This window comes from Vombatus ursinus, unplaced genomic scaffold (genome assembly GCF_900497805.2).
Source record: "Vombatus ursinus unplaced genomic scaffold, bare-nosed wombat genome assembly UNPS02014864.1, whole genome shotgun sequence".
NCBI lineage: Eukaryota > Metazoa > Chordata > Mammalia > Diprotodontia > Vombatidae > Vombatus > Vombatus ursinus.
The window spans coordinates 17,517,704-17,528,096 of record NW_020954642.1 but is presented as its reverse complement, the minus strand read 5'-3'; the positions used below and the strand labels follow the sequence as shown (position 1 = coordinate 17,528,096).

The window sequence follows — 10,393 nt, the reverse complement described above, 5'->3', positions numbered from 1 at the left end:
GTCCCATCCCCCCAGAATGTATCCCTGTTGCCTAGCATTTTAAGAAAAAGGACAAAAATGAACCTGTGATTTCATGGGTATAGGGAGCTCCCAGGGAGGGAATTCTCTCTCCTAAGGTGGACCCAACCTTAAAGAGTTGCCTGGGACCCTGAGACTGTAAGTGTCTTGCCTGTGTATGTCAGTGGTGGGACTTGAATCCAATACTTCCTGACTCCCAGGCAGGTTCTCTCTCCATTATCCCACACTGTGTGGCATATAGTAGTCACTTTAATAAATAATTGTTGATTGGTTGATCAATGTATTCTATGATCCTATTCCAGGTAAATGGACTAGGAAGTGATTTTCAAATCTTTATATGTAAATATTTCCCCAAGCTCTCCCCTTTTTCCTACTAGTTCCCAGGAGGCACAGGATAAGAGACTGGGATCCCAAATACAGATCTTTTCTCCTAGGAGAAAGAAAAAGAAGGAGAGAAGCCAGGCTAGACTCTGGGACCAGCAAACAATGCAACATGAGCCCCAGTTGGCCGGCCATGGTGTCAGGGCCCACCTGGTCCAATGTCTAGGCCAGATTTACCAAAATGTCCCCATGAGCTCAGCATCCAGGAAGCTTGGGGAAGGCCAGCTGGACCCTCAGGACAGAGGTGGGGGAAGGGTGAGGAGGACAGGAGAGGATATTTTTAGCCCAGTTGCCTGTATTGGCTATCTCTAGGCAGAAGCTCGGAAAACTGAGCAGGGGAAGAGGAAAGAGAGGGTGGGGGCGGCTGACCAGAAATACAAAGGCACATGTTCAAATCCCAGCTCTGAGCCTTATGTGACTTGGAGCAAATCATTTCACCTTTTTTCCTTCTCTGTAAAATTAGGAGTTTGGCCCAGATATTGGCTAAGGTCCTTTCCAGCTCTAAATCCTATGATCCTATGATATCATAAGTCCCTTTCCCCTCTCTGAGACTCAGTTTTCTCATCTGTAAAATGGTGATCATAGGATCATAGATTTAATAACAGCTGTACTCTCTACCTCAGAGTTATTATAAGGAGTGTATTTTGTAAACCTTAAAACGCTATAGATCACTTAACCCCAATTGCCTAAAAATAAAAAACACAAAAACAAACAAAAAAAAAGCACTATAGAAATGTAAATTCTTATTACATTGGGGATCCTGGGAGACAGCTACCAAGGGAGACCCCTATCCCAGACTCTGTAAAGTCAGCAGGTTGCGACAATCCCTCTCCTTTCCCTTTCCCTCAAGGCATCAGGTCCATGGCACAGAGAAAACCCAGGCCTATTCTCTCCCAGCTTCCCTGTCCCTCACTTCTGCTCCCAACCTTTCTTCTCTGCCCTGTGAAAGCTGCCCCTTCTTGCTCTCATTATGCCTCTGCAAAGCACCCAGCTGAAAAGGATGGATAAACCAATCCCCATAAGGTGTTCATCCCTGGCGATGTATGGGATCACAGAAAGATCACTTCCATAGAGTCAGAGGGCCTGGGTTCAAATCCTAGATCTGCCCTTTCCTGCCAGTATAACCCTGGCTAAATCATCTCTCTGTATCTCAGCTATAAAAGGAACTCTAACTAGGTCCTTTCTCAGGGGAATTCCAAGGTCCCTTCCCACTCTAAACATGACAATCCTATAATGTATTACTTCTTCCAATCAGGAAGAGGTCAATCATAGGGGATTTCAGACTAACAGTATTGAGGGATGGGGGAGGGAGAATGATATATTGGGGTAAGGAGACCTTGTTCCTTAATTTGTTGTTGTTTAGTCATTTTCAGTTGTATACAAACCTTTTGGGGTTTTCTTGGCAAAAATGCCTATTTCACAGCTTATTTCACAGATGAGGAAACTGAGGCAAACAGGGTTAAGTGACTTACCCAGAATTACCCAACTAGTAGGTATCTGAAACTAGATGTGAACTCAGGTCTTCTTGACTTCAGGCCCAGCACTCTATGTACTGTGCCACCCAAGTGCCCCTAGTTCCCTAAATCACTCTCCAATTGCCATCCCTGCCCAACCACCCTCTCATCCGTTGTCTCTCTGAATCCTCACAATGGGGGCCCTATGCTTACTCAGCTCCTATTCTGAAGGTGAGGCTGAGGCCCTGCTCCTCACTCTCCACCCCAGGAAATCTCTGACTTCTCAGAAGGTAGATAAGGACCAGCTCTTCCGTAACATCTGTGGCCTGTATCTCCTCTTCTCTACCCACTGGGTCATCACCATAGCTCAGGACCTCACCATCTCTGCCTGGAGGAGGCTCCTACATGATTTCCCTCCTCCATTCTATTCCCTCTCCACTCCAATCCATCCTCTATGCAGCTGCCAAGATGATCCTCCTAATACAAAACACAGATGTGAAAATCTATTCAGAAGCCTTTAATGTCTCCCCATTGCCTCCAGGACCCAATGGAAATTCCCACAAACTGGTATTTTAGGCCCTCCACAATCTGAGTTACAACCTAGCCAAGCTGTACTACTAGATGTTCAACAGGTTCACCCTGTTTCCCACTACCATGCAGGTCAGCCCCCATACACTCCATCCCCATCTCCATCTCAGAGAATCTTTACCTTTGTTCATGCCTCAGCTCAGGTGCTACCTCCTCTCTGAAGCCCTCCCTGACCTTCCAGTGTCCCCTCTCCCTCCTCAAATGCCCTGGATCAAAGATTTGGAGATGGAATGAATCTTAGAGGTCCAGCTATTCTTACAGATGAGGAAACTCATTTTTACAGACTGAGGAACAAGTAGTGAAAGGAAGAGGTGAGATTCAGATCCAGAAGTCTAGGTCATTTGATTCCACATACAGTACTTTTTCTTTTACTTTTTTTTTGCTGCTTTTTTTGGTTAAATAATTGGGGTTAAGTGACTTGCCCAGGGTCACACAGCTAGTAAGTGTCAAGTATCTGAGTCCAGATTTGAACTCAGGTCCTCCTGACTCCAAGGCCAGAGCTCTATCCACTGCTAGCTGTCTCCATACAGTACTTTTTCAACTGGGCCCCTCAGCAGCCCTTAAATGACCACGTATCACATTAATTAGGGCCTATGGTGTATCTATTCCCCCTTCCTCACGTAAGTTCTTTGAGGACAGGGATTCAGGGACTGTTTTGTCTTTGTTATGTCCACAGGATCCATTCCAATTCAGAGGAGATGATTAATAAATGTTTCCTGGCTTGAATGGGAGATGGCCTCAGGACCAGGAAAACCTAAGTTCAAATTCTGCTTCTGATAACATGCTTTGTAGCCTTGGGTGAGTTCCTTAACCTCTCAGTATCAAAGTCTCCAGTGCTGCCCTAACCCAGGTAAAATGTCATTGGAAAATGTTTGACAAAATAAATAAAAATACAATAAAACACAGATGGTGTTAATTTGTGGCTGTCCAAGTCACTATGCAGTCCTCAGGAATGGTCTCTATTTGAGTTTGACACCACTGCTATTCAAGTCCCTAAAACTATGCATTGCAAGAGAAATTGACTGATGATAGGGAGTTCTCTATATCAGTGAAATCACAGATTCAGTCCCTGTCCTAAAGAGAATAATCCTTAAAGCTACCTTAAATCCCTCCCTAAGTCAGCACTCCAAAGGCCCTCAGCCCTGGCCCTACAGGTTTCTTGAAACTGAACCAAGATGGGGACAGCTAGGTGGCAGACAGAGGCTAGAGCACTAGTCCCTGAAGTCAGGAAGACTTGAGTTTAAATTATGACCTCAGAGATTTACTAGGCCTGTGACCCTGGGCAAGTCACTTAATCTTGATTGCCTCCAAAAAAAGAAGAAAGAAAGAAAGGAAGAAAGAAAGAAAGAAACAAACAAACAAACAAAGAGGAAGGAAAGAAAGAAAGAAAAAGAAAGAAAGAAACTGAACCAAGATCCACCTGAAATCTCTTCTAGATTAGACCGTTCAAGCCCCTCATTTTTCAGAAAAGGATACTAAAGCCCGGCAAAGGGAAATGTCTTAGATAAGGCCGAAGAGTAATGACAGAGGCAGGATTCAAACCCATCACCCTTGAGTCCTCCGCAGAGCTCTTGACTCCTCACCGCATTGGCCCTGGAAACCTTGTTTTGTGGATGGTTCTCTGGCGTTGGGGAGGACTGGGGCCTATCGGCAGCAGTTCTGTGAGGGCGGGGGCTGGGAGCCCGACGAAGGGGTCAGGGCTGTTGGTGGAATGGCAGGAATCCCTTTTCTCAAAGTCAGTTGGATGCCACCAGTTCGACGCTCCCCTCTGGCTTCCGTCCACCCACCCCCAGCCTCTACCTGCCCAGCTCTCCAAAACACTGACCTGCACCCTTGCCCTCAGTCTCCGATCTCTGGAAACGGACTTCCTTCTACAGGAGGTGAAAGCGAGGCAGGAGCCCAAGAATTGGAAATGATCCCTCCCACTTTGAGTCTCTTATACATAATGAGTGTCCCTCGCGTGTCCCAGCTCCCCCAGATGTGTCTAAGCGTCCCGGGTCCCGACCCGTCCAGGGTTGTAGAAGCTAGCTGCCCCTCCCCCCACCCACCTCGGCGCAGCTCCCCAGAGTTAGGAAGGGGTCTTAGAGGCTTCCCATTTAACAGATGAGGAAACTGAGACTCTGGGAGGGGCAGTGACACAGCTAGTTAACGGCATTGCTGGCATTGGTCCAAGGGCTTGGACTCTGGGGCTCTTCCCTAAACAGACCTTCACTTCTCAGGCTGGGGAGGGGGGCAGGGGACTGCTTCTCTCCAGGATTTCCCCTCAGGTCAGGGCTAAGTACAGACACGTCAGTCCCCCCAGTCCCCGCCAGCTGCCACCCCCTCCCTCTGGAGGTTGAGTCTGAGCTGGAAGAGGCTGGGGAGGGGGAGGCCGTGGAGGGGGAGGGGAAGAAAAGGGGGATGGAGGAGGAGGAAGGATAGGGGGCGTGTCTGGACTAGCCTTGCCAGAGCCGGGACATAAATAGGCGGTGCTGGGGCTCTCCGGGAGACCAGCCCGAGAAGAGGCGGAGGCAACTGGGCCGGGAGAGTCAGCTGGGTCGGAATCCGAATCTGAGTTAGTGCGTGTCAGTGCTACGAGAGGTGAGTGCCGCGGTGATTCGGGCCTCGCTGAGGAGGGAGGGTAGATTCCCAGAGTCCATATCTTGACCGCTGGTACCCCGGTGCCAGGGTCCGGTGTAGGACAGAGAGACTCGCTCAGTTTGCTGTCTTGGGATCCTCGGGTAGGGACTTTGCAGTGGCCTGGGGTCCTAGAAGGGACAGGACGGTCCTGAGAGCTAAAGAACCCAGACTGGTCCTAGGATGTGTGTGTGTGTGTTTGTCGGGGATGGACAGAGCCCGAAATGGCCCTGGGGTCTGACAGTGGCTACACTGACGGATCGACCCAGAGGTGGTCCTGGGGTGTCTGTGCCGATTGGTGGCTGGGTGGGACAGCGGGAGAGGGGTGAACAGATCTGGGAATGGTCCTCTTGGAACTACCCAGGGGCAGCCTGGAGGTCGGGGATGATGAAAAGTCACCTCATAACTCAACCTGCCCCTCTCCTCTGTTTTCCTCTCCTCTCCTTCGGCTGGGTCCCCTCCTGCCCAGTCTGCTACAGGCGGAGGGCACGATGACTCTGAATCGTGGGGCTCAGCGGCGCTGCGGAGACCGTCGGCGGGGCAGCACGCCCTTCCTTACTCAGCAGCACCTGCATCGCCGCAGCATGCCAGTGGACGAGCGAGACCTTCAGGCGGCGCTGCCCTCGGGCCCCTTGAGCCAACTGTCCAGCCTGGTGCGGCGCCCCTCCGGCAGCCCCAGGGAACCCAGCGACTGCTGGGCCTCGGGCTCCTCGGATTCCATCACATCTTCGGGCAGCGAGTCCGACGGCCACCTGTACAAGGTGATACTTCTGGGCGAGCGAGGAGTGGGCAAAACCAGCCTGGCACGCATCTTCGGCGGCGTCGAGGATGGCCCTGAAGCCGAGGCCGCTGGTGAGTAGGGAGCGCAGCCAGGAGGAGCCGGACAAGACTGGGGAGGAACGGGGAGAGGAGAGGAGAGCAGAGCAGAGCAGAGCCGGGGGCAGGTGGGACACTGAACAGAGGAGAGTATGAAAAAGTATTGGGATAGAAGACTTGCAGAGAAAGGAGAGGAAAAGAGTAACGACTGTAGGCTCCTGGAGGGCAGGAACTGGTCTCCCTTTTGTTTTTAATCCCAGAACCTAGCAGCCTCTGCACTAAGCAGGAGCGTTAAGTGCTTGTTTGTATTGAATTTAATAAAGATGGAAAGGATCAAGGGGAGAGAAAAGAGGGAGATCCTTGGTGGGGGAGATCTTTATATGGAGGTGGCAGACCGTTTTCTGGGGATCCTGTAGAGGAGACTTCTGATCAGATAGAGAAAGGTTGAGAGTTGCCCGAGCCCTTTCTCACTGTGAGATTATGGGAAAAGGGAGAAAAAGAATGATGGGTGAGGTGGAGTGAGGGAAGAGCTGTTGGGAGAGAGTCTGGACTTGCTAGCGGAAAACTCGGGTTTGAATCCCACCTCGGCAATGAATTTACTGAATGACTTTTGACAAATAACTTCTTTTTTCTGGTCCTGAGTTTCTACTCTCCAAACAGTCTAGTCTCTAGACAAATCCTGGGTGTGATATTCTGGACTTTTTAGGAGAGAGAAGAAACAGCAGAGTATAAACTCCCAGGCTTGTGGTAGGGCTTGTATGAGTTTGTCCATCTGTCTGTCCATCCATCTGTTAGGAATGCTGAGGCTGTGGGATAGGATGAGGAGAGGGGAAAAGCCTCCCTAACCTTCTTGAAGTGACCAGGGAGTGACAAAAGCCACCCTACTCCCAGGAGTCCACAGATACAGGCTTTGGGGCTGAAGGTGATAGTGATGTCCAGGGTGTTGTTGATGGGCTCATGAACTCCCACTTTGGAATCTGGGGTCATAGGATTTAGAACTCATAGAGAACTCTTTGAGAATGAAGGACCATGGGGCAGCTAGGTGGCACAGTGGATAGAGCACCAGCCCTGGAGTCAAGAGGACCTGAGTTCAAATACGGCCTCAGACACATAATACTTACTGTGTGACCCTGGGCAAGTCACTTCACCCTGTTGCCTAGCAAAAAAAGAAAAAGAGAATGAAGGACCAATAACACCATAGAGACCTCAGAGATTATCTGGTTTAACCCCCTCCTTTGACAGATCAGGAAACTGAGGTCCAGGGAGGAAAAGGTGATTTGTCCAAGTTCCTAATGACAGGAAGAGTATAGATGAGATTTCAGCTGAGGTCTTCTGACTCCAAATCCATTATTCTTAATTAAAGGTTTGTTGACTGACTGCTAGATATTTCCACTGTACCTTTTGAAAGGGGTTCGTGGGTTGCAGGGAGCTGCCTTCCAGTGGCTTCCTGGGTAAGTTTAGTGGGTTGAGTTCCCATTTCTGACTAAGGACCTCTTTCCTGAAGGCTGCTACACCAGGTATCAATCTGAGGTCAGAGTATTGGCTGATGGCAGATAGGATTTGGTAGAAGGGGCTGTGTGTACTGTAGGTCCAACCAGCTCAGCCTAGCACAGTTCAGTACCTGTGACTTTCTAGATATTGGGGAAGGAGAGGTAGCAGCTTTCAGGAGGTACAGGGACAATGTCCCCTAAGTTTAGACCAGCCTATACTCTGTACTGGGCAGCTATGTGGCATGGTGGATAGAGGGCCAGGCCTGTCATCAGGAAGAATTATCTTCCTAAGTTGAAATCCAGCCTCAGACATTTAATAACTGTGTGACCCTGCACAAGTGACTTAACCCTGTTGGTCTCGGTTTCCTCATCTATAAAATGAGCTGGAGAAGGAAATGGCAAACCACTCCAGTATCTTTGCTAAGAAAACCCCAAATGGGGTCACAAAAAGTCAGACAAAATGATTGAACAACAGTAACTCTCTACCCCTTAGGCAAGTGGAACTTTTTCTTTATACTTTATGGGGTCCCTCAGTCTGTGAACCAATCTTCTAGGCTAGGCTAGCCCAGGCCAGTCAGCTTAGCATACTAGGTAGAATACTCCAGACTTGGCGTCAAGAAGACCTGATTTCAAATCATGCCTTAGATAATAGCTTTATGAGCCCTGAGCAAGTCACTTAATTTTTCTGGGCCTCGGTTTCCTCATCTGTAAATTGAAGTGGTTAGACCCAGACTTCTGAAGTTCCTTCTAGCTCTCAATCTACGATCCTATGCTTTCTTCTTAGGGCCTCAACAGGCCACAGTAGAAGGAATAATTCTGAGATCCCAGGAACTTTTTGGTTCCTAAAGCAGAGACGGCAATGGGTCTTCCCATCTTCTGAACCCTGCCTCGCTGAGTATGGACATGAGGGTATTATTAGCCAAATAAGCAGGGGTTCCATTGCCCTAGGGAGAAGTGGGCGCTGATACCTTGTATCACTCACTATGTGTCACACTGAAACAATGATAAGCTGCTGGGCTTCATACGACACAGAGTGTATTTATGTTACTTGCATGTGACACTATGTATCATCAGTAACAGTGGCAGAGATCGTGGGAATAATAAGGAAAAGGGATGGGGGGCGGGGGAGGTTAGGGGTCCAAGTGAAATAGAAAACAGATGGATAGATGGGAGGTTAGGGGTCCAGCTATAATAAGCAACAGAGGGATGGGGAGTTGGATGGGGAGTTTAGGAATTCAGCTATAACAGAAAACAGGAATAGATAAGGAGTTTAGAGATCTAGCAATAATGGAAAACAGGGATGGATAAAGAGGTTAAGGGCACTGCTGTAATTGGAAACAAGGGGACAGATAAGGAGGTTAGGGAACTCATCCAATCCAACAGGCATTTTTTAAGTACCTACTATTTGCTGGGGGGGGGGGGGGGAGATGGTAATAAAGACAAAGACAGTGGCTGCCCTCAAAGTGGGCAAATTTATGAGAAATAGACGTGAGGAGGAGGCTAGGAGGCTGGCTACGATTTTGTGTGTGTGTGTGTGTGTGTGTGTGTGTGTGTGTGTGTGTGTTTGTGTGTGTGTATCGATTGCAGGTCTTGCTATAATTGAAAACACAAGGGAGGAAAGGGAGAAAGGAGAAGGGAGATTAAGGAACCATTTCGCACAGGAATCGGTGGGAGACAGGGACAGAGGGAGGTCAGGGGTCTTGTACTGCACCCAGGATACTTAGCGCACATTGCCTTTCTCTTTCTCTATGAGGTCCTGCAATGACCTTGTTCTCCGGGCATGTCTTTTCCCTAGGGAATACCTACGACCGATCCATTGTGGTGGATGGAGAAGAGGCTTCCCTCATGGTGTTTGACATCTGGGAACAGGTAAGACTCCAAACCAAGAGTGGGAGGCCCAGTGTTTGAGTAATAAGGTAATAAGAAGGAAATTTACTGGGACAGATGGACCTTCTTGGCTACTGGTGGAATGATGCTTATCCAGGCTGTCATAGGATGTCCCTGGGTATGATCATAATGTCCCCGAGACCTGGACTTAGGACCATAGGATTTTAGAACTGGAAGGACTTTTGAGTTCACCTAGTCCACTCTATTTCCTCATTTTATAGATGAGGAAATTGATGCCCAGAAAGAAGTATCACATAGGTAGCAGATTTGAACCCGGGACTTCTAATTTCAAGCCAAGTACTTTTTGCATTAAATCATACCAATTTATAGAATCCTGAGTTGTTTCAAATGTTTCATCTCCCCTTCTTTCTCTCCTCATGCTCCTCCTCCACCCCAACCCAGAAGCATTTGAATCTAAGAAATGGGGCAAGGCTTGTTTTCAAAGCTGAAACATTTCCGGGTTAGGATCAGGGAATAAGAGTAGTTTGCTGGTCTGAGCTAATTCCCCTTTGGGATCCCCAAGATTCTTCTCTTCCACCTTGTCCAAAATAAATTCTTAAGCAGGGCTTTCTATGGAGCATGGTGGGAGCCACTGCCCTTCTCACTTTAGGTCCCTACCCCTCCCTCCCTCCCTTTCTCATCCTACTTTCCTCAACTCACTATCTGAAACTGATGATACTGACTAGGTTTGAAAGGTGGTAAGAGAGGAGCAAAAGGACCAGGTAGCCTCACGCCACTGAACAATTCACTTACTACTGTCTTTGGGGCTCAGTTTCCTCATCTACAGAATAAAGGACATGTGACTTCTAGCTTGTATAATTTATATGGATTTATACCTTAGTGCTTTGAAACCACATAGTATTTTTATATACAGGACTTCAAGGGGCAGCTAGGTGATGCACTGGCCTGGTGGATAGAGCACTGGCCCTGGACTTAGGAGGACCTGTGTTCAAATCTGGCTTCAGATACTTGACACTAGCTGTCTGACCCTGGGCAAGTCACTTAACCCCAATTGCCTCACCAAAAAAAAGAAAGAAAGAAAGAAAGGAAGGAAGGAAGGAAGAAAGGAAGAAGGAAGAAAGAAAGAAAGAAAGAAAGAAAGAAAGAAAGAAAGAAAGAAAGAAAGAAAGAAAGAAAGAAAGA

At 48.3% G+C, this 10,393-nt stretch overlaps 1 protein-coding gene across 1 annotated transcript in view; it reads left to right on the top strand.

Moving 5' to 3' along the window:
* Window positions 1-4,934: 4,934 nt before the first annotated feature.
* Window positions 4,935-10,393, top strand: part of LOC114027938 (GTP-binding protein RAD-like) — a 10,206-nt gene continuing 4,747 nt past the window's right edge. Inside the window, exons 1-3 of the mRNA XM_027842087.1 lie at window positions 4,935-5,021; window positions 5,527-5,909; window positions 9,159-9,232. Of these exons, the coding sequence (XP_027697888.1) occupies window positions 5,549-5,909; window positions 9,159-9,232 (435 nt within the window). The 5' untranslated portion in view covers window positions 4,935-5,021; window positions 5,527-5,548. The remainder of the gene's footprint in view (window positions 5,022-5,526; window positions 5,910-9,158; window positions 9,233-10,393) is intronic.